The sequence below is a fragment of the Pituophis catenifer genome, unplaced genomic scaffold (assembly GCF_029215685.1).
Source record: "Pituophis catenifer annectens isolate HBS135680 unplaced genomic scaffold, rPitCat1.0.hap2 SCAF_3, whole genome shotgun sequence".
NCBI classification, from domain to species: Eukaryota; Metazoa; Chordata; class Lepidosauria; order Squamata; family Colubridae; genus Pituophis; species Pituophis catenifer.
In genome coordinates, this window is record NW_027256883.1 from 165,291,271 (window position 1) to 165,314,681 (window position 23,411).

Here is a 23,411-nt window from a genome sequence, read left to right on the forward strand (position 1 = left end):
AGTAGATTTATATTAGAGTTAATTAAAAACAGTGCAGAATCATATTAACGCAATATTTTCCCTCAACTATATCTGTCTTGTGATTGTTTTGCAGCTGACAAATAAGATTGTATTTGTAGTAAGCTTTGTTGGCAATCGTGGGACATTCATCCGAGGATATAAAGCCATGATCATGGACATGGAATTTCTTTATCATGTTGCCTATATCTTGACCAGCGTCTTGGGACTTTTTGTACATGAACTTTTCTACAGCATCTTGGTACAATAATCTTATCATCATAGTCATTAATGAAAAAATATGATTTTGTTTTTCTTGCTTTTTCTTACTCGGCATTTTGTCTATTTTTGTGGGTGTCTGCAATTTTATAAGTTGCCTAAGAAGAAATATAATTTAGAGTCTCCACAAATTTAGCAGACAGAACCTAACATTTGTTCATGATTTGGGAAATGTTCAGAGTTACACAGTGTATTTATCAATATAATGGGTATGTTGATACTCACAAAAATGTACTACAGCTACTCAATCTTAAATTTATTTGTATGTTTGTTTGTCAAATTTATACAGCTGCCCATCTCATATGATGTGATCCTGGACAGCGTACAATAAAGTCTATTAAAACTACAGAACTAATATTAAAACCAATTTAAACCAATTAAACAAAAACATGGATTAAAAACGAGACCACAAGAAAGAAAATATTGCAGGATTTTGTGAGAGAAATATTACATATAATACAACCAATACATGGGCTCCCTATTAATCCCCAGTCTTGCTGAAAAAAAGAAAATATTTTGAGTGTTTTCCAGAAGGCCAGTGGGGTGAAATTCTGGGAATAAAATTTACAGAACTAGAACAATATTTTATAGTCCTTGTTCTTTTTGTATTGATTTGACCTAGGAAAATTTCTTTTTCAGCTATTTGACTTGATCTATCGTGAGGAGACTTTATTCAATGTTATCAAAAGTGTGACACGGAATGGACGTTCAATTTTACTGACAGCTCTTCTGGCCCTCATCCTTGTCTACCTCTTCTCCATTGTCGGCTTCCTCTTTCTAAAAGATGACTTCATTCTGGAAGTAGACCCACTGCCCAACATCAGATCTAAAGGTTTGTTCTCCTACTTACGTAAAGTATCCCCCTTTCCATCCTGAAGTTCTGATCAACTTGAAGAGGACAACATATTTTACAGTTACCGTGAAGTGGTTCTTTCTGTTTTGGTATTTAGAGGGGTTATTTATTTATTTGTCCACCCGTCTGTTTATGTATAAGATTTATCTGACTGCCTGAAACCATCTGGGCTCTAGGTGGCTTAGAGAGATTTAGGTATTAAGAACAGATTAAAATCAGAAAATTTGAAAATATTACAAACCAAAAAATTTATCAGAATGTAAACATGTCATCACTCTATTACAATCAATCTCCAAAAACCTGCTGGAAGAGCCATGTTTTCACTTGCCCCTAGAAGTCATGAGGAAGAGATCCCTACACATTTCATGGGGCAAGCTATTCCAGAGGGCAGGAGCTGCTACCGAGTTAGTTTGCTGTCAGTCTGCCTCCTATTTTACCTCCTGGTAGGAAGCAACCTTCAGGAGAGGTTTCCCAATTGTCTAAATAGAATAGACTAATAGAGAAATGAGTTAATTTCTCCTATTTTGCAGGAAGTCAAAATATATATGGTCCATGTTTCATTGTTTAGTATTTCTGGACTTCATCTAAGCTTGAGACATATTAGAAAATATATACATGCTGTATATAGCCATCATACCATTCATTTTCAGGGCAGGAAACATGTAGAGCACAGAGGGATTAGAAATAGTAGTAAAAAGGAGGGCATGAGAAAAAAAGAAGTATAGCTAAAATTTTATTTACAGCGAAAATGTTCCATACCTTTTCCATTCCATTCCGTTCCATCTCATATTATTCCACACTATTCTATAAGCATACCACCCTTCCATATCTTTCCAGCCTTATAAACAAAACTTGTTTCCAGTCTATCCAAATCCATTTAGCCATACGTTTTTAAGTCTTTCCTTTTCCTTTGACTCATTTATTTTTCCTTCCTATATTTGTTTTGCAATCTGATCATAATTCAGTCTCATGCCATTTCAACATAGTTTGTTCATAAGATCTCTCATTTTTTAATTCAGTCCTTATCATTCATCAACCATTCTTCCATTTCTATGCACATTTCTTAAGAATCCCATCCCCACTGAATTCAATTAATTTGTATGCTTTTCCTAATGTATTTCCACTTCCATATAACAAAGTGGGCAGAAGCATCCTCTTAAAAACCATCTTTTTCACTTATTTTGACAAGTATTGACTCCTTATACTAGGCCATATGCTATCATTTTTCTTTCTACCAGGTTTTGCATGTCTTAATGTTTTTCCACCCTTTTTTCTCAACTTTAATAAACATTCTGCAACAGTACACCAATTCATCTACTTGCTCTAGTTATTCACAATTTATGTGAAACTTGCAGTAATTTGTTCCATTTTCTCAGTCACACATAATTCCTTTGCTCTTGAACACATTAATTTTCAAGTCCATGCTCCTCAGTGCACCATACAGTTTATAATTTGAATTTTAGGCAACAAAACAACTTCATTTGCATGTGCAAGTACACATACATTCCTGAAAGATTACAGCATATTTTCCGATGTTAGCAGACAAAGATTTGCCATCAATTCAACAGAACCTGTCTCTGAGACAGGCTGTTTAAATGCAATCTTATTTATTGATAATTTCTCCCTTTTGTTTTAATTCTGCCAGTTACAAGATCAAAGTATGTGTAATGAGTTTAGGAGCAAGTGAAGAGACAACTCGCCCACAATATAATCTAATTCAGCAGATTAAGCAAAGGAGGGAGGAGAGGGAACAGAAAAGGTATCCAACTCAAGTTTCCACATGTTAAACATCACATAGCTTCTCCCTAAATATGCTACATCATATTGTTACATTTATACAGTTATAATGTCTGTACTTGTAGACTTACAATTGTTTAACATTCACAAAGCATTTATGACTTTTCGTTCACCAATTTTTTTGTTTGGACATTAATCATTATAGCATTAATTTTAATTCCAGTCTTCGACACATCATTGGCATTCCCATGAAGATTTTTAAAATGCTGTCTCCAGCACTCCTACACTTTAGTTTCATCCCAAACTTGTCAATACTTTTATTTTTAATTTTATTGATTTTGCTGGAGGCTCCTTGTTAAGCTCTCCTCCAAAATATTTTTGATTTCTCTGAAAATCTTTCAGTATTTGCACTTGCTTCTTTCCAACTTAACCATTTCTTGTTGTATTTGTTGCATCTATTTTTTCCTCTATGAATGCAATATACAGTATCTTTCTCATCCTTATTTTCTGCAGCATTCATTTCCTTTTAAGGATTTCTTCTCATCCGTGCCATCCATATTTCTCGTTAACTTCACACATGTCTGTGCTACTTTGTAACATTGTTTTCACTGGTTTCTAAACAGCTTCCACATCTTATGCCTGCTTTCCCATTTATTCTGTTAGGTGATGCAAACAAGGATCCCGGTTGTTATTGTTTTGTTTGGAAAAATATGTTTTTATTTATATTGATTTTGTTCATAAAAAGCATCCTGTTCTGAGATTACTATCAACTAGTACATTTTATGCTGTTTTATACATCTTATATATTTTGTGTACTTTTTGTTTTTCTTTTTTCATTTAATAGACATTTGATTGTACTTTATAGTTATATCAAAAAGAAATGTGACACTACTAAATATCCAGGATGTTTGTCACAGGAAGCCACTTTCTGGATGTTTTTAAAAATTATGAACAGAAATGGGATGTTTTGACAAATCCTCTGTCTCTTGTACTTCCAGCTACAGATTCTGTGGAGATGCGAAGCAATTTAGGCACTTTCATGGAGACATGCAGCAACGATAAAATAAGCTGCTCTTCCCCCGATACAGTGCCTGAAGTTTTGCAAGGTAAAGGGATTGTTAAAACATGGTCCTCAGATGGGGGCCCTAATAAGAATAAAGAGAAATCTTGCATCTTTTACTGAGCATATTTGGCAGTGCGTCTTCAGCGAAATTATTCTGTGCCTTACTTAGGTCAGAGGGAAAAGAAAGATTGCCTTTGATTTTCCATTTAAGACAGCAATAGCACTTAAACGTATGTACCACTTCACAGCTTTATAGTCCTCTCCAAGGGATTTACAGAGTCAGCATATTGCCCCCAACAATCTAGGTCCTCATTTTACCTACCTCAGAAGGCAGGGGTGGGTTCTAAATTTTTTTTACTACTGGTTCTGTGGGCGTGGCTTATTTTGTGGGTGTGGCTTGGAGGTCATGTGACTGGGTGGGTATGGCTAGCTGGTCATGTGACTGGGTGGCCATGGCTGTGTGTATACTCAGAGGGCTGAAAAAAGTCATTTCTGACAGGTCCTCGCACTTTTGACTGGTCCTCACACTTATGACCATCCTCACATTTATGCCCGTGCAGCATTCTTAACAACCATGTCACTCATTTCACAACTGCTTCTCTTCACCATGGTGACAAGATAGGGCAAAAAACATAAAATGTGAGGACAGTCGTAAGTTTGAGGACTGGTCAAAAGTGCAAGGACCAGTCAAAAATAATTTTTTCAGCCCTCTGAGTAGTCCATATGCACAAAAGGACTACCCAGAGGGCTGAAAAAAGTGATTTCTGACAGGTCTTCGCACTTTTGACCAGTCCTCGCACTTATGACTGGTCATCATTTATGCCCATTGTAGCATTCTTAACAACCGTGTCACTCATTTCAGAACTGCTTCTCTTCACCATGGTCACAAGATAGGGCGAAAAACATAAAATGTGAGGACAGTCATAAGTTCGAGGACTGGTCAAAAGTGCGAGGACCAATAAAAAATAACTTTTCCAGCCCTCTGAGTAATCCATATGCAGGGGGGGCAGAACTGGTTCGGTGACATCATATCGTCACCGCTACCAGCTCGCGGGAACCGGGCCGAACCGGGAGGAACCCACCACTATCAGAAGGATGGAAGACTGAGTTAACCATGAACTGGTGAGACTCAAACTGTAAACTACTGGCAGCCAGTTGAATTAGTCTACAGTACTGCATTCTAACCACCACGGCTCTTAGGATGCAGGATTGCCTTTGTAGGCAGACATCCCAGCACTTTAAAACCAGAAAAGAAGATTCATCTGAATTAAAAGCAACTCTATTATAATAGCCGTTACTGCTTGTTTTGGGGACCTCCTCCAATATGTTCCTTTATGTCTTTTAAACCGGAACCATGAGGACCCAGATTGTTGGGGGCAATATGCTGACACTGTAAACTGCTTAGAGCAGGCTGTAAAAGCACTATGAAGCAGTATATAAGTCTAAGTGCTATTGCTACCATTAGGCAGAACAGCCAAATTCCCCAAATGATTTCCCTTGTTCTAGCAACTGGGAAAAACAGAGAGAATCCCAGAGCTCTGAAGGTTAACTAAAGAGACTAGTCTGTTTATTTTCAGATGTGTTGTTTCTTCTATTCCAGAACAAGAAGATAATACAGAAAGAGCTTGTGACACGCTTCTCATGTGCATACTTACAGTACTAAATCATGGCCTGAGAAATGGAGGTGGTGTGGGTGATATACTCAGGAAACCATCTAAAGATGTGAGTACCTATGTAAGAGGTACCTATGTAAGAAATAACTGACCAAGCCTTATATTTCTCTGAAGTCAGGAATGCTTCAGAATCTGCCAGATTGCATATAGTACTTTGAGGCAAACAGGTTGAATACTCTACAAGGGTAGGACCACGCAGAGATGGATTTGTGTCTCCCACACAAATTTAAATGTTGCTCCTTTTTGTATTTAGTTGAAAAGTTACTTATTTATTTAAAATATCATGCAGTTGCCCATCTCACAAGTGTGACTCTGGGTGCCATACAAAGATTAAAGCAGAAACCATAACACAAATGTTACGGTACCCAAATTAAAGCAATAAAAGAACATTCACAGCAGCATTACTTGCCTAAATTTTGGACCCAAATGTCAATGGAAAGAGGTCTTCAGCATTTTGCAAAAGATTTAACAGGACATCTAGTTCTCCTGGAGAATGCTGTTCTATAGGGCAGGTACTGCCATTGAGAAGGCACCATTCTAAGTAAGGTCCAATAAGATGACATTGTTAGATGGAAGAGACCCTGAGCACACACTTTTTATTCGCTGTAGTGACCAAGCAGAAACATTGGGAGAGAAGCAGCCCTCAGATAGCCCTTCTATGCCATGTAGAGCTTTATGGTGATAATTAACATTCTGAATCAAAAAACTGCATTATGGATCAGCTGCAACTTCTGAATACTCTACAAGAGCAGTCCTGTGCAGATCACATTACAGTAATCCAATGGTTTGATAACTTAGTCACCATGAAGAAGGCCTCATGGTCTAAGAACTTCTCTCCAAGCTACTTGCCCTGTTTTCTGTCTGATCACCTTTCCTTTATGCATTAGTGTAGCTACTTCTTTTTCAATGTTTAAGTCTTTCTATTTCATATTAATTAGAGTTTTGTTAATATACTCTGCGCGTTCCCAGTAACCACATTTTTCTTCAACATTTTCTAGTGGGCAATATTTTTTGGAAAAGGGAAAGATATACTTGCTGATAATGACTTTTTTTTTTTTATCTTAAAGGAATCCCTGTTCCCTGCTCGAGTGATCTATGACCTCCTCTTCTTCTTCATTGTCATAATCATAGTCCTTAACCTCATATTTGGTGTCATCATTGACACCTTTGCAGATTTAAGGAGTGAAAAACAGAAAAAAGAGGAAATCCTGAAAACAACATGTTTTATATGTGGTAAGTGCTTAGAGAAAGGCAGTTCTTACACTCAACAAACATCTTCCGAGAATTTGCAAGGAAAAAAAACTTTTTCTTAATAACATTTTCTTAATATTTTATTTTAGTAATGCTTACATTTTAAGGGACTTGTTTAAATACAAAACTCTTCTCCATCAGTGAGAGAAAACTAGTTTTATAATAAACAGGATTAACTCTTGCTCCCAAATGAATTTTATGAAACTCTATTTCTGAAGGATGTTGTATGGTGGATTTAAAGGACTCTTGAGTTTATCCAGTTTGCATCAAGATAGTTTTAAGAAATTCTTCTTATAGTAGAATGTAGAAATCTATGAATAAAGAGTGTTCCATGTTGGTATATTAAAAGAATCAATATGCATGATTATTCTTCTGACGGAGTTAATAGAATATACATCTTGATCTATGGCAGATCTTTGAATTGTTTGCAGTGGAGTGGAGAGGATTTATAGACCCAGTCTTATAATAATAGAAGCAACAAAACAATTTGTTATGCCCCATCCCTTAAATTATATAGAAATGGAGAAAGTTTGGATCTTAGTGGATGATTAGGTTAGTTTAGCTTAGCTTAGCTTTTATGGAATTACTGGGAGCTCTGCTTACTTTGCCTTGTCTTGGTATTCTACTCAAGACAAATTCCTGGACTAAAATAGATGTGTGAGTTTTATATTAGAATTTACTTGATAGAGCCCAAGTTTAAAAACAACAAAGTAAAACCTGAAGGATTAAATTTACTTATTTTCAATTTATGGCATACTGTTAGGTAGAAAGTGCAGCATTTCTTTAATGAAAGTATGGTTAATTTCACTACAATATCTCACTGACTGATACATCCATAGATCATCTAGAGCAGTGATGGCTAACCTTTTTGCCATCGCATGCCAAAAGCAGGGGGAGCGCAGGGGGGTCGCACGCGCATGTGCCCACACCCATAATTCTATGCACCCGCCCCCATGCATGCATGCGTGACCCCCCGGGCTCCCCCCGCTTTTGGCAGACAATGGCATGGTGGGCACAGTAGGCTCGTTTTTTGTTTTCCCCAGGCTCCAGAGTCTTTCTAGGAGCCTGGGGAGGGCGAAAATGGCCTTCCCCATCCCCCCCGGAGGCCCTCCGGAGGCCGGAAATGGCCCGTTTGCCTCTGGGGGGAGAAGGCTATTTTTGTCCTCCCCAGGCTCCTAGAAAGGCTCTGGAGCCTAGGGAGAGCAAAAAACAGGCCTTCCCCCCCCAGGCCCTCCGGAGGCAGGAAACAGCCTCTTTCCCTACTGCAGGTGGGCCCAGAAGGCCCGAAAATTAAGGAGCTGAGCTCACGTGCCCACCGATATGGTTCTGCGTGCCGCCTATGGCAGCGCCATCACAGATCTAGAGGAAGCGTGCTGCCCTTCTGAATAACTTCTTTACATGTGGACACAATTTTACAGTTCTACAGTTTGCCTTGAATAGAACTAGAGCATGGCAGCACAAGGCTTTAAGTTTAAGAGTGAGAATGTAAGCAGCCTGAAAAGGAATGAAATCAGTTTCATACAGGAATACCTGTGTTTAACTTACTTGTAGTTTAATATCCATTTTGCAGCTTCCAGGGCATCCCTGGATTGCGCCAGTGAAATGTGGCAACAAAATCATTGATTTTTGATGGTCCTGTATTTATTTTGCTAAAATAAGAGACTTCATCCTAATTTAAATTCCACATTAGCTAACCATTCCAATGCATCTGATGCAGTGAGGTGGAGTTCATGAAAACTACCTTTTAATAAATATGTTAGTCTGAAAAGATTCTTCCAAGACTCCTTGGTTTTTTGGCTAACATAGATTAACAGAGCTCTCATCCTACAACATGAAAGTGTTCTAAGTCTCAATGCACCATTTTTGTCTTTTATGTCTTCAATTTACCTCCCAAATGAATGGAACATTTTATCACATCCCCCTCCAAATGAAGAAAAATGAAAATACCCCCAAAATGTTGCCCTCCCTCCTCTTTCTAGATTTCAGAGCAATATGAAGCAGTCAATCAGGCATAGCTGTCTGAACTCGGGAGATAGTCTTGGCATGAGAGATGTTTAGCCTGAGTAGAAAGAAATGATGGATTGGTTTCTGCCACATACAGAATTTTTGAGAAGTCTTGTTTTAACAAATAATTCATCTAAGTGTCCAAACTGAACACCCTCATATGAATTTTTCTGCTCCACTACAATTCATTCATTTTCTCTTCCAGATTACTGAATTTAGACTGAAAATATCTCAAAGGCTATCTGTTCTAAGTGTCTGCCACAAACAGGGCCATCAATCCATTAGGTAGTGTCCAATCTACTGCATTCAGATTGCTATAGACTACAAGTGGAGGACAAATGCGCTGAAGAAAAATGCTCAAAGAACCAGATTTAGCAAGAAATGGAGGATCATAGCAGTTTCTAAGTAATATTACATTTCCTTTCACTTTCTCTACAGGGCTTGAAAGGGACAAGTTTGACAACAAAACGGTATCCTTTGAAGAGCACATTAAATTTGAACACAATATGTGGAATTACCTGTACTTCATAGTACTGGTGAGAGTAAAGAATAAGACAGACTATACAGGGCCTGAAAGCTATGTGGCGCAAATGATCAAGGTATGCATTGTATAACTTCATAGACACGAAGTAATAATCAAGTTTGTTATTCTCTTTGAAAGGTCTGCCTGATTTTCTTCAAAGAAATTCTGCTCACTGTTCTATTGATGCTGTCCATTATGAAATTCACACCACACTTCACATGATATTTGGTTTCTAGTTTTTTTTTAACAGATAGGGATTATCTTTTTAAAAATTATTGAAAAGGTCAAATCTAAGAACCTAAATGTTTGTGACTAAGGAGGAGTGATTACTTTTAATTTCCGGTTCTCTATGGCATTCACTTTCTCTTCTGTGGTTGACATGAGAAGGGTAATGACGGTGGAAGCCATACCAGTGTTGCCTTTATGGAGGCATATCAATCCAATTTTAGGACTGGTTTTGGAACAGGGGTTTGCCTGGTTGTCCTGTGGCATGACCTTTGCCAAGACGAGGAGACTATGCAGTCTTATTGAACCATGGATTCTTGGTGGATTTGTGATAGTGAGCCACCCTATTGCTACAGCTCCACTTTTACTTGGAAAGATTCTGAAACATGCAGGCAGACTATTGTTCTTTTCATGGAATTTATATAATTCATGTTTTTACTAATTACTTTGGCAATCAAAATGTAGGCTGAATCGCCACCAATTTATAAATGAATCAAATCAGAAAAGATAGATAAGTTGAAATATTTGACTGAATGTTTAGGCTGTTCTGGAAAACAAATAATTCCACCAAATGTATATGAAAATGATATTAGACTCATCATTGCCACAAGCAGTAATGTTTTGGATGGTTCACAGCATTTACTAATCAAATAAGATACAAATATTCTATTGGTACTTTTATAATTGGGTATGTCTCATATAGATCTATGACTGTTCCTGGAAAGAAGGAACACTGTTTATATCCCATTTTTCTTGCAATTTTTCAGAGTATAAGATGCACCCCCCAAAAAAGTGGGTGGAAAATTCTGAGTCTTATATAGTGAATATTGCAGCAGGGGGGGGGGAGGGGGGTTGGTGTGGCGCTGATCAGCTGTTTTAGAATGGGCTGCGGTGGCGGCAGTGAATGGGTCGTGAACGGGCAGCAGTGAACGGGCTACAGCGAACAGGCCAGAAAAATACCGGATGGATGAAGGGAGGCAGAGACAGATTTTTTCCCCTTGTTTTCCTCCCAAAAAGCTAGATGTATCTTATATTCCGGAGCATTTTTTAGTCTGAAAAATACGATACTCAAAATAGCCTGGAAACTTTTAACTATTCTATGTATATATATTTCTACACTAGTTACAGTATATTTCCACATTTCAAAATGTTTATTTTGATTGTCAAAATTTCCTAAGATTGTGATTAGATTGCCTTAAAGGAGGTTCTCTGATATTTATCTTCTAATTATCATTTGAGATTTCTGCTAGGTACCTTCAACCCATTCATCAAGTGAGTCAGTAGCTCCAAAGGAGAAGGCATTAATAGAAATGCCAATTCAGAAAGACACTTACATAGTATTTCTGGCACTTACATAGTATTTTCACTTCTTCAGGCATATTAGAGATTTTTTATTTTAGGTTATATAACTCATACAAATTTTACTTCCATCTAGGAAGGTCTTACTGTTTTCACTGTCTTACTATATGTTTGTTCTAACAATTCTAAACTCTGTTTAAATTCCTGTTTTTTAAAAAATAATCATTGCAGAACAAGAACTTGGATTGGTTCCCTCGGATGCGAGCCATGTCCCTGGTCAGTAATGAAGGGGAAGGAGAACAAAATGAGATCCGATGTCTTCAGGATAAACTGAATTGCACCATGAAGTTGGTATCTCATCTCACTTCACAGCTGAACGAGTTGAAGGAGCAGGTAATCAAAACATCCAATATTTTTTTCTTCTTTTTACTGGACTATATATTTCTAAATTTTAGAAAGGGCTAGGATAATAAGTGTCAAGGTATGTATTTTGAAGGACAAAAATGTGTCTCACTAAAAAATGACATACTGATTTCAGAAAAATGTAGAACGTGCATTGGGTTTTCTGAGAAATCCTCAGCTATAATGTCAGAAATACAATTTACTATTCACGAAACAGCAAGCTTCCTCTCAACCCTGTTTCAAATTATGCTTTCCATTTACTTGCACTAAATGCCCAATTTACTTTGTAATCAGCACAAGGCTTGCCTTTGATGGAAACCATCTACTGATTTTTTTAAAAATTAATTGTATTTGGAATAGTTTAACCTCTAGTACAAAATATAGCTGCAGTGCATTATAAGTTTCGTGAGGATATTTATTTATACCAATAACTTGTATGAAGTGGAGGAACACTGAAGAAAAGGTTAAGACATGTGCAACAGCCATGTTATTGCAAACTATCTGAAGTCATTTATAGTTCAAGACCTATAGATATTGTGAATCCTTAATTAGAAAAATTAAGAACCATGTTTTAATGTTCCTTTTTTTACTGCAAATTTCAGATGACAGAGCAAAGAAAGCGGAGGCAACGAATGGGTTTTGTGGATGCCCAAAACACAATAAATCACTGAGACAGTGGAATCCAAGTCTTCAAACAGAAACTGTAGTATATAGATATGTATGCACTTCCTGAAGAGGTATTGGTACTAAGTTCCTTGCAGTTTTTATCGACAAGGAACATTGGTCCAGGCTGTGACAGTTCGTAAAACCTCAGCACTTCCTTTAATCTTTAGCAGGACTGATTGAAGGCATTCAATTCAGCAAGAAACTGAAGCCATGACTAATTGTTTCTTCATATGCATTCAGTTTGCCATACCTTTGAACTGTATTATAACTGTTCCTTTTTTTCCTTCATGCACTACATTTGGATGGCTACATAGCCAGGTGCAAATAGAATTGACAGTTGTCAGCGAGTAGTAGCCTGCTACCTTTTTAACTTATTCAAAGATATATGGAAAGTCACCATATAAGGATTTCTTTGCAAATGTTTCATGTTAAACCTTTTGAAGATATCAACATTTTGTGTCTAGAATCACATCACAACCAAGGAGAAATTGCAAGAAGATATTCTATTAAGTTAATAGTTCAAGCAATCATATAATTCATGAAATAGCTTTTTTTCCCTTCAATTGACAAGACTGGACATTAATGAAATATTGCACGTTCATGCTGCAGTACGAATGTGCAGTTTGTGCCTTGTTCACTCAATAGAATAGTATAAAATATTTTTAGAATTCATCCTGCTTCCAAGCACTACGAGTTTGTCGTAGTGTTTTAATGTTTTAACTGTCATGGGTGTCAGAAATATCAGTTATAATTAGTCTACATCAGTGACGGAATGGAGCCGCAGAAGAAGTGGGAGGAAAAAAAAAGAGTAAGGCTACAAGTATAGAAGTTCTGAAATATGAACTTAGAAGTTCCTTGACAGAATAATTTGCTCCTATGAATTTAGAACATTTGTATAAGAAAAAGCCCCCTGTAAAATCTACTTCTGCGAGCTGCTGTCAAATGTAAGCAAAAGACAGAAAACAGTCGTCTGTATTAAGTGTGGCCACTTGTTCCATTAGCACTAGTCTATGGGGGAAGGCTAGAAACAATCAAGGAGTGAGTCGGTTTCATTCACATTTGGACCAAAGCAAAGTGTTCTTTAAATATACAGACTGCTGTGCAGATTTAGCAAGAAAGGTTTTTACTAATCATAAATCCAGCTTTGTAATTTATCTTCATCTGGTTTGTTTCTCAAACACAGTTTAAAATGTTAGTATGTGAATCTTCTGAAATTTAAAACACAAAATCAGTATAATAAATGGAAAGCAGATGAATCAACAGTCTTCTTGATAATGTTGGTAACTTCATAAAATGACAAATCTTGATTAATTTTCTAAATAACTGTTAGTCACCCAAGGCCAAAGTTGGAGTTCCCCAACCTTTCTGGCTTTGTGGACTGGGTGGGGGTGGGGGTAGGGTGGGAAGGGTTCTGTCTGAGCGGTGGGCAAGCACATGTGCGTGCAGCTGCATTTGCTCAAGCGATGGGCACTGTGTCCGCCACTCATCCAAATGGCAAGCACGCACACTTTCCCACTGCTTGTGGAAGTAGTGATGGGCTCGTGCCCACCTCTTCCACAGCCCGGTTCCAAATGGCTCAAGGCCTGGTAGTGGGCTGCGGCCTTATGATCCCTGATAAATGCTTTCCCTCCATGGAAGCCTCTCTTCCTGGTTCTATGGAACCATAGCAACAGTGACTTGTGAACCACAAAATCTGTGTATACATATTTTAGCAAGCATGCTATTTTCTTAGGATGCTAACATGTCCCATTGGTCTTTGCTGTTATTTCCTGGCCACTGAGAATGGACTTTATCTACACTGCAGCAAAAAAACATTTGGGAGCTGCCCATGTATTTGGAACTACTCTGCTATCTCATCGATTTCACAAGCAGCAGTCACAGAATAAAAAATTGTCCTCAATATTCAATTCTGCACAACATATAAGCTTCTTTCCCCCCCCACCCCGAAAAAGTGCTGCCTTTCCAGTAAACAACACACAAGCTAATTAACAGTAAGAAGCCACACATCTTTCACAGAATCCCAATGTTAGATATTTTTTTTGACATGAACTACAGTTCTGTTAAGGTCCAACACATCAGTTGCAAGATGACATTCATTAGTGCAGATAGGTAAAAACCCATAGCATCTATATCATTTCCTGTTCTTCAGATGGACTTCCTAAGTCTTCATAAACCATGTAATCAAATGGAGCTAGTTTATCCCATTCCAGAATAGCTTTCCATTGTTTTTTTGCTGGTAACAAGGAGGTTTAGCTGTACTGGCAAAAACAGTGCTTTACAAAACCTGTTAATGACTGAGTTATTATTTGGAATCTTCTTTGTGATGCTTGGCAGAGAATTTTTCACGTAACCTTTTCAATTTTCCAAGCTTTCCTTCTTCCAGTTGCTTCAGTTGTTCTGCAATAGTAGTAGTTGAATAAATTAAGACAGAATACTTTCTAAAAAATAAGTTTTATATTTTGCCTACTATTTTAAGAGTGCTTTACAAAATATAGGTGACTAATATACTTCTTCCAGTATGCAACTGGAAGTCACAAGAGATTTTACCTCCATAATCCACATGCCTTTGCAATCTATACAGCTGAATATTTACAATCACAAGCAATAATTCTCTTCAAAACCCTAAAATGCAAAGTATTAGTTTCCATCTAAATTTCTACTTTGTTGCCTCAGGCAATATGTTTTCTTTATTCAATACAGCAATTCTAGAGCCAGGAAAAAGTAACATTTTCTATATATATTCAACAAAAACCTGCAATTTAGCTCCATGCCACTCCATTTTAAATGCATTATATTGAGTGTATAAACATATACAAAAATTAAATAATTACAATAGAAAATTATTAAATGATAATAGCTTTTAGCCTTAGCTTCTATATAGTGTACCCTATATAGAGGAGGCATTATATATTTAGATCTATTCCTCACATCTTTTTGATCCAAAGAAGAAAGTAAGTGGACAAAGGATATGGAATTCCTGTTACAATTCTTAAATTACACGTTAGTTTTTGGCTGATCCTCAGCACCGCATAAAGGTAGTCCTTGACTTACAACCGTTCAAGGACTATTTGAAGGTATAACAGCCCTGATAAAAGTGATTTACTATCAGTCCTTGCACTATAACCGTTAATCAAAATTCAGGTGCTTGGCAACTGCCATGTATTTATGACAGTTGCAGCATCCTGGGGTCATGTGAGTTCCATTTTGCGATCTTCCCAGCCAGTTTCTGACAAACAAAGTCAATAGGGGAAGGTGGATTTGCTTTACAACTGGGTCATTCACTGCAGCGATTTGGTTAGCAATCATGGCAAAAAGATAGTGAAATAAGGCATGATTCACTTAACCCCTTTGTTTAACAATGGAAATTCTGGTCCCAATTGTGGTTGTAAGCTGAGGACTACCTGTACATCCATTTCTTTGGACTTCTCAAATACAGCAGTGAAATATTGAAAGAGTGGAATGATATATCATATCCACTGAATTCCAAGAGTCATGTGACTTTAAATGGAAGAAATATGAAAATGGCAGTTGGGGCTATGGGAAATGGCTTGCTCCATTAAACCTAAAGTAGCAAGAAGTTTACATTCTTACGTGGAATGATTCATGCTTTTGTTTTTAAATTGTTCACAGCTTTGGATTAAAAATGGATTATTGTGTATCACTAACCCAACATGCAATTTACAGCCACTAAAATACAAATCTCAATGAGGGGCACTGAACCAGTCCTTTACAAGTGTTTTTAAAATATATTTGAATTCATAGCAAAGCTGTTGACAAGACAAAGTTAGTGGCAGTAAATTCTTATGTGTAAGAGAGCCCAGAAGAAGAAAGAAAAAAACTGTACAAAAACTGTACATAAATCTAGTGTACAAAAGTCACTAGGTTTATGCCAATAAAGATTGTTGTCCCCGTAAATAGACTCCAAGCAGTTACTGCGGTTTAAATACCTGTTGCAAGAACCAACTTGCATTCCTCCACTGGCACTCCAGAGAAGTTTGTATCTCTCAGACGTGGATACTATTCCAAAAAGAAAAAAAAACCCAGACATATAAATATATACCTCCCCTTCTGATAGAGAAAAGTGCTTTTGACAAGGTAATGAAATAAATGGCAAGAAATGAAATACATTTGCTAGGTACTAGAGTATTGTTATGGTAATTAACAGACTTTGTGCATATTCAGATATATAAATGCACGTTTCAGACTTATTTTTGAAGATTATACAAAATTTTAGAAGAATGGGATTGTCTTTTTCCTGAACTAAGATAATGAACAGATCTAAACAGTATGCCTATTAGAAAATTATAAAGAGAGAAGTCACTGCATAATCATATTTACCACAATGGCAGAACTCACCTTATTTCTATAATAGTTAGTATGAATTTTGGTTAAACTTTCAAAAATTTCATCGCAAGTCACTGGGTCGGCAATCTGCAAGAATAGATGGTAGTAAAAAAGGAATTTAAAAATTACATATTTCGCAACAATAATTAAAAACAGATTGTATGTTCTTAATGTTTAGAAGATGTTTCAATTATAACTGCCATACCTATTCAAATGAAAAAACTTCCTAAAATAGATTTAACATGAATCTTGTGTGTTTTGTCAATCTTCTATAAATCAAAGTATATTCTCTAATCCATAGAAAGAGTACATATGTGATTGAGTAAACAGACCTAAAATATGTCCACATAATGAACCTAAAATCAAAAAAATAAAATCACTGGGATATGGAAATCCAGCATAATTTATCTCCACGGTAGATAATACCAACATCTACCATCTCACAAGCGCTGGATCCAGGTCCCTTCATTTTCATCACCTATTTTGGCTCTAAAATGTGACACAGAGTGATACATGGGTTTTGCAAAACCATGATGCCAAGATGCCACCTCTCCATCCTACCAAGATGCTAGCAGTTCTCAGGGCAATGGATACAATCTCCCTGCCTCTGGACAAGGAGAACATTTCTCAACATTTACACGTGTTTTGGCTTTATTACAGTACCACAGATTGGGGGAGGGGGGAACCCTCTTCCATCCAGATTGTTGGGGACAATATGCTGACTCTGTAAACCCCTTAGAGAGAGGCATAAAGCATTGTGAAGCGGTCTGTAAGTCTAAGTGCTATTGCTACTCATGAGAAAATGCTTCCATGAAGTCTTAAAAAAAAAAAAAGGAGTCCTGAAGCATGGTGCAAACTGGAGACCCACAAGTCCTCCCAGATCCCAGGACTGAAAAGTCACGCAGAGGCTTTCCCTTCGAGCCACGCGTGCCTGCCTGACTCTGAATCGCTTGATTCCTCCATTCATAAACCGGTAAGGCGGCCGGCGGGAAAAAGGAGCAAGTTCTGAACTTTTCACAGCCTCCTATCCTGCCGCACGGCCATTTAAGAGCGCCACAACACAGCCCCTTCCTCGCTCTGGCCCGGGACGAAGAGACTTTATAGCGGCAAAGTAAACGACCTTGGCGCGGCCAATCGCCTAGCTCAGCCCCTTACACAAGCCCCCGATGCCAGGGTCCCACCTGGGTATTCTCTCCCTCACGGAAAGCCTGCATCACTTTCTGCCGCACCACGACTCCCAAATCACGCCCGCGCTTGGTCTCCTCCACGGGCCACTCCTCGCAGAGCTTCAAGAAGCGCCGGTACCGCGCCGACGCCATCTTGGCGGACGTTTACCCGGCTCTATTGGAGGCCGGCTCACATGGCCTAGCCCGGGCTGACTACGTCACTCAGTTTTGGCCCACGAAGCTAGCGGGCGAGGTCTATTACGTGAGAACAGAAGATTGCGCCTGCGCATAGGGAGTGGCCGATACTGAGGGATATGTAGTTTTAATCACCGGGATCGCAGTTGTAGAGTTACGGGAGAAAGTGAGACATTAAGAGATGAAGTCAAACATTCACTAGGGATTGCATTGATTGTATTTGGGCCAATGGCTTTGAGCAGTGTTTCTCAACTTCTGCGACTTTTAAGCTATGCGGACTTCAACTCCCAGAATTCCCTCAGCCATCTTGGAAGTTCAGAAACACTGCTGTAACCCGGGACTTGTTACAGGTAGTCCTCGATTTACGACCACAATTGAACCCAAAATTTCTGTTGTTAAGTGAGTTTTGCCCCATTTTATGACCTTTTTGCCACAGTTAAGTGAATCATTGCAGTCATTTAAGTTAGTAACACATTTGTCTAGTGCAGGGGTGGGCAACTGAGGTCCTTTTAAAACCTGTGGACTTCAACTCCCAGAATTCCTGAGCTAGCTGGCTCAGGAATTCTGGGAGTTGAAGTCCACAGGTTGTAAAAGGGCCACAGTTGCCCACCCCTGGTTTAGTGAATCTGGCTTCCCCATTAACTTTGCTTGTCAGAAGGTCGCAAAACTTGACCACGTGATCTCAGGACACTGACCATCATAAGTAGGAGTCAGTTGGCAAAGTGTCTGAATTTTGATCACGTGACCATGGGGATGCTGCAACGGTTGTAAGTGTGAAAAACGGTTATAAGTCACTTTTTCAGTGCTGTTGTAATTTTGAGCGGTCACTAAGTGAACTGTTGTAAGGACTCCCTATATTAAGCATTTGAAGAATAGATTTGCCAATGCAAACGGCATTGCAAATACAGGCTGAGAGACAAGTGTCCTGAGCAAATGACAATAAAACCAGAATCGTGACACCTGTGCCCTATTGTCACAGCGCAAGCTATGCTCTCTTGCCCTTGTGTGATAATAAGGCATGCAGCCATGGGGCTGGTTAGGACTCTGAAAGCCCCCCCCCTTTCCTTTTAATTAATCTATAACATTGTTTTTAATCATCCTAGCCTGTTTTTAAATTTTAACTTTTATATACAATTTTTCTGTTTTAATATTTTATTGTACATTGACCAGAGCCCCTCTGTGAGGGAGAGGAGCAGTTCCAAAATGTGGTAGATAAATAAATCGTCTTTCGGGAGAAGGGTGGTATAAAAATTTAATAAATAATAATAATAATTCACTTTAGCCTTGTCCCAGAATGTCAGGGGCAGAATTTCCCTTCTATTCCATGTACATTTCATCACTTCTGCCTCCAATGAGCACTTTTGCTGAGAGCATTATTGTATCAGCAAAACTAGTGTGCTGGTGGCTCGAATCAATAATGTATCTTTGGCAATGTAATCAAGTGTTTGGTAGGTCAGGGTTTTGTAATTAAGTTAGGGGCTTAATTTTTTTTTTTTTTTAAAAAGATACCCTTGCAATAAACATCATTTCCCATCTGTGCATTTCACTGAACGCTCACTCTCAGTAAGCATAATAAAAAGCAGTTGCAGCCCCTGGCTTTCTATAACCACCAAATACTTCACAACACATGACATTAATCTTAACAAATTCAGTTCTTCAAAGTTTCCCCTATTTTTATTTTTTAAGAACAGGAAAAAATATTAAAATGCAAACTATCCTAGCCTTTGAGGAAAAAAAAAACCATCCCAAATACTCTTTGGAGGCCTTGAAAACATGAGATCTGTATTCCTCAAGAACAGTTAAGGAGACATTAACTCGCTGATTCATCTGACACAGATCTACAGTGAGGACGCTGTGATGTCATTCACTGGAGAAATGTGATTGGATGGTAGTCAAAAGAGGGAAGACTGATGAGGTGGAATTACCAGCAAGCCACGTAGCAGACATATAGGCCAACTACAAATACCTTGGTATTCTACAGTCATATGGGAACCACAATCAAGAGATGGAAACATCCAAGTATCACCAAAAGTTAAGATAAGCCCTGAAGAGCAAGCTCAATAGGAAGAACAAGATCCATGCCATCAATATGTATGCTCTGCCAATGTGAAAACTTGAAGCTCCTCAAAATGTACCCCAAGTCCCAACACCCAGAGACTGTGCACATCTGGAAAGAGGGCAAGCAGGGTGTAGTGAGGGTCAAAGCCACTATCGTGGGTGAAACCCAGAACATCCAGGAGCACACCCGTAATATGGTAATCAAAGATGAGCTGTTGAGAGAATACCTGAGACAGCAGAAGACAAAGGAGGAAGACTAAGCAGAGAAAGTGCCATAGCAAGACAAGACCCTGCACAGGATGTACCATTGACAGATAGTTTATTTTATTTTATTTTATTTTATTTTATTTTATTTATTTATTTATTTATTTATTTATTTATTTATTTTTTATTTTTTATTTATTCTATATTGCCTTTCTCCCGTAGGAGAAAGTTGAGTGGCAGATATTGGGGAATTCTACTTGTGGCTAAAAAGAGCTGGACTAAAACACAGCACTGAAGCACTGATCGTAGCAGCACAAGAATAGGCACTAAGCACCAGTTCCACAAAAGCAGGGGTCTACCCAGTGGTGGGAATCAAGTAATTTAACAACAACATCTGCCCTAATGATTTCTTCCAACAACTAGTTTGCCAAACTGCTCAGAAAGTTAACAACTGGTTCTCCCAAAGTGGTGCGAACTGACTGAATCTCACCACTGGGTCTACCACACTAGACAGTACCAAGGTACAGATGTCAGAGATAGTCCAATACATGATATAAGATGCAGTCAGGAATAGCATAACTGAACAGCACAACTAGAAAACAGAATAACAGAGTTGGAAGGGTCCTTGGAGGTCTTCTAGTCCAATCCCTGCTTAGGCAGGAAACCCTACCTTCAGACAAATGGTTATCCAATATCTTTTTAAAAACTTCCAGTGTTGGAGCATTCATAACTTCTGGAGGCAAGTTGTTCCATTGATTAATTGTTCTAACTGTCAGGAAATTTCTCCTCAGTTCTAAGTTGCTTCTCTCCTTGATTAGTTTCCACCCATTGCTTCTTGTCCTACCTTCAGATGCTTTGGAGAATAGCTTGACTCCCTCTTCTTTGTGGCAGCCCCTGACATTTTAGAACACTGCTATCATGTCACCCTTAGTCCTTCTTTTCATTAAACTAGACATACCCAGTTCCTGCAGCCGTTCTTCATGTTTTAGCCTCCAGTCCTCTAATCATCTTTATTGCTCTTCTCTGCACTCTTTCTAGAGTCTCCACATCATTTTTATATCGTGGTGACCAAAACTAGACGCAGTATTCCAAATGTAGCCTTACCAAGGCATTATAAAATTAACACTTCACGTGATCTTGATTTTATCCCTCTGTTTATCCTAGAACTGTGTTGGCTTTTTTGGCAGCTGCTGCACACTGCTGGCTCATATTAAATGGTTGTCCACTGGGACTCCCAAGATCCCTCTCACAGTTACTACTATTGAGCGAGGTACCACATATACTGTACCTGTGCATTTTGTTTTTCTTCCCTAAATGTAGAACCTTACTTTTTTTCACCATTGAATTTCATTTTGTTAGATAGGGCCCAATGTTCAAGTCTTGTCAAGATCCTTCTGTATCTTAAGCCTATCTTCTGGAATGTTGGCTATTCCTGCTAGCTTGGTGTCGTCTGCAAATTTGATGAGTTCCACATCTATCCCCTCGTCCAAATCATTGATGAAGATGTTGAAGAGTACTGGGCCTAAAACAGAGCCTTGGTGTACCCCACTGTATACTTCCCTCAATGTAGATGCAGTTCCATTGAGGATTATATGGTCAGCCAGTTATGAATCCATCTGGTGGTGATGCTGTCTAACCCACATTTTTCTATTTTATCCAGTAGTAGGTTGTGGTCTACTTTATCAAATGCCTTACTGAAGTCTAAGTAAATTATATTGACAGCATTCCTCTGGTCCACTAATTTTGTCACTTTGTCAAAGAATGCAATAAGATTAGTCTGGCATGATCTATTTTTGACAAACCCAAGTTGGCTTTTGGTTATTACTTTGTTTGCTTCTAGGTGTTCGCTGATTTGTTGCTCGATTATCTTTTCCAGAATCTTCCCTGGTATTGAGGTCAGGCTGATAGGTCTGTAGTTTCCTAGATCTATTTTTTCCCCTTTTTTTGAAGATGGGAACTACATCAGCTCCTCTCCAAGTTGATGAATGGAGGGCTACCTTTCTTCTTAAAATATGTGCAAATTTATTTTCTGGAGAGTAAAAAATAAAAAGAAGTATTGTTCTGCTGCCAAATTGCTTCAACAGATGTCTCATCTTTAGTGGGGCAGAATGGGCTAAGCTGGGGAAAGGATAGAGATATATGTGGATCAGTGCTAAAAATGAGTAAAATTGGAGAATTGTGAGAAATCCAAAGGAAACCCAGAATTTGTGGGAATGTTAATTCCATCTTTGTACCGTTTGTGTTAGTACCATCTCCGCTTGCTCCCAGTGATGCATTTACAAAGGAACAGAATCCTTCATAGGTGTGGGCACCCCTGAAACTTCTTATTGCTGAGAGCAGGAGGCAGATGCATAACACCATTTATGTCATTCTGTTTGTGGTGGTATCACTGGCAGATGCTTGATATATAGTTAGGCAGATGCTTTTTCATAGGGCACATCATAATTTCACGGCACTATGTTCTCTAGTATAATTCCCCAGTGCTCAGACCTGACCAGTAACTCTGAAAGACCCAATTTAAGAGGAAGGAAAGGTTAGCTGGATGTAATTTTAGAACTGCAATATTTTTATTCAATGCTTATACAACAAAATTTAAGCATTTATCTGGTTATAATACTCATTGAATTGACCCAGGAAATTTAGGATGTAACTGGGTTGTTCCATTCTATGCATATTTACTCAGACAAAAAGAAGAGTTTAATGCCATTTCCCTAAAATTGCTTAGAGGAACTTCCTGCAAAGTTAAGCTTTTACAGCCTTGATGTTTTATAGCACAGTTATCTACAATTCTGTGCTGTAATAAATCCCACTGAACTTTATATGGCATCCTCCCTGGAACTAGGATACAACTGCAACTTTTATTTATACATTCACTTAAATGTTGAAAGATGTTCCATCAAATATATATCAATATGCTTAATTTAGAAGAACTAGCTCAATATCTTACAGTCTGCATTAGTAGTTATAACAGTTATAATCTAGATTGTTGCAGAAAATGAATACATGCATAAATTGCTTTCTTAATGTCAAATTATTATTTTATAAATATTTGACACAACAAGAGTTTGAGTTTGACAAGCAGCTCAAATGAAGACAAATCCTTTTGCACCCAGAGCCTATGACTGTCTATGTGGAATTGCTTTGGATTTTGCGATGTCCGTTTCATATTAACAGTATTCAACATTGTGAATAATTTCTAGCAATTTCCTGAAGCTGGGCAGCAAGCTAAGTGGAATATGTACTTGGCCTAATGATTTAATCTGCCTGTCACACAATTTGTGGTTGCTCACAGGCCACATTAAAGAAACATCTAGATAGTGAAAAGATTTCCCCGGAGGTCTGGTATTTAAACTAGGAAAACATGATTTTACAGCAATTATGTAAATATTGACAGATCTGTGAGAAATAGCATAAGGAAATATAGACACAGTCAATATGTTGTAAGGCCCATACACTTTATTTACAGTTTCAC

General features: G+C 38.1%; 2 protein-coding genes across 2 annotated transcripts in view; one reads left to right on the top strand and one right to left on the bottom strand.

Moving 5' to 3' along the window:
- ITPR3 (inositol 1,4,5-trisphosphate receptor type 3) overlaps positions 1 to 12,212 on the top strand; it is a 134,705-nt gene extending 122,493 nt beyond the window's left edge. The window contains exons 51-58 of the mRNA XM_070941489.1: positions 95 to 259; positions 916 to 1,108; positions 3,865 to 3,972; positions 5,530 to 5,651; positions 6,670 to 6,835; positions 9,296 to 9,456; positions 11,136 to 11,297; positions 11,909 to 12,212. Coding sequence (XP_070797590.1) covers positions 95 to 259; positions 916 to 1,108; positions 3,865 to 3,972; positions 5,530 to 5,651; positions 6,670 to 6,835; positions 9,296 to 9,456; positions 11,136 to 11,297; positions 11,909 to 11,977 — 1,146 coding nt within the window. The 3' untranslated portion in view covers positions 11,978 to 12,212. The remainder of the gene's footprint in view (positions 1 to 94; positions 260 to 915; positions 1,109 to 3,864; positions 3,973 to 5,529; positions 5,652 to 6,669; positions 6,836 to 9,295; positions 9,457 to 11,135; positions 11,298 to 11,908) is intronic.
- An 866-nt stretch (positions 12,213 to 13,078) lies between these two features.
- On the bottom strand, positions 13,079 to 17,665 carry UQCC2 (ubiquinol-cytochrome c reductase complex assembly factor 2). The gene is made up of 4 exons (XM_070941490.1): positions 17,498 to 17,665; positions 16,329 to 16,403; positions 15,920 to 15,989; positions 13,079 to 14,369 (listed from the first exon to the last, which is right to left on the bottom strand). Exons 1-4 carry the CDS (start codon positions 17,633 to 17,635, stop codon positions 14,275 to 14,277), a joined length of 378 nt encoding a protein of 125 aa, XP_070797591.1. The 5' UTR covers positions 17,636 to 17,665; the 3' UTR covers positions 13,079 to 14,274.
- Between the last annotated feature and the right edge of the window lie 5,746 nt (positions 17,666 to 23,411).

Coding starts and splice junctions, on each gene's coding strand:
- UQCC2 (XM_070941490.1), bottom strand. CDS start 17,635: ATGGCGTCGGCGCGGTACCGGCGCTTCTTGAAGCTCTGCGAGGAGTGG. Junction 16,404..17,497: donor GTGAGGGAGAGAATACCCAG/GTGGGACCCTGG, acceptor CTATTCTTGCAG/ATTGCCGACCCAGTGACTTG. Junction 15,990..16,328: donor CTAACTATTATAGAAATAAG/GTGAGTTCTGCC, acceptor TTTTTGGAATAG/TATCCACGTCTGAGAGATAC.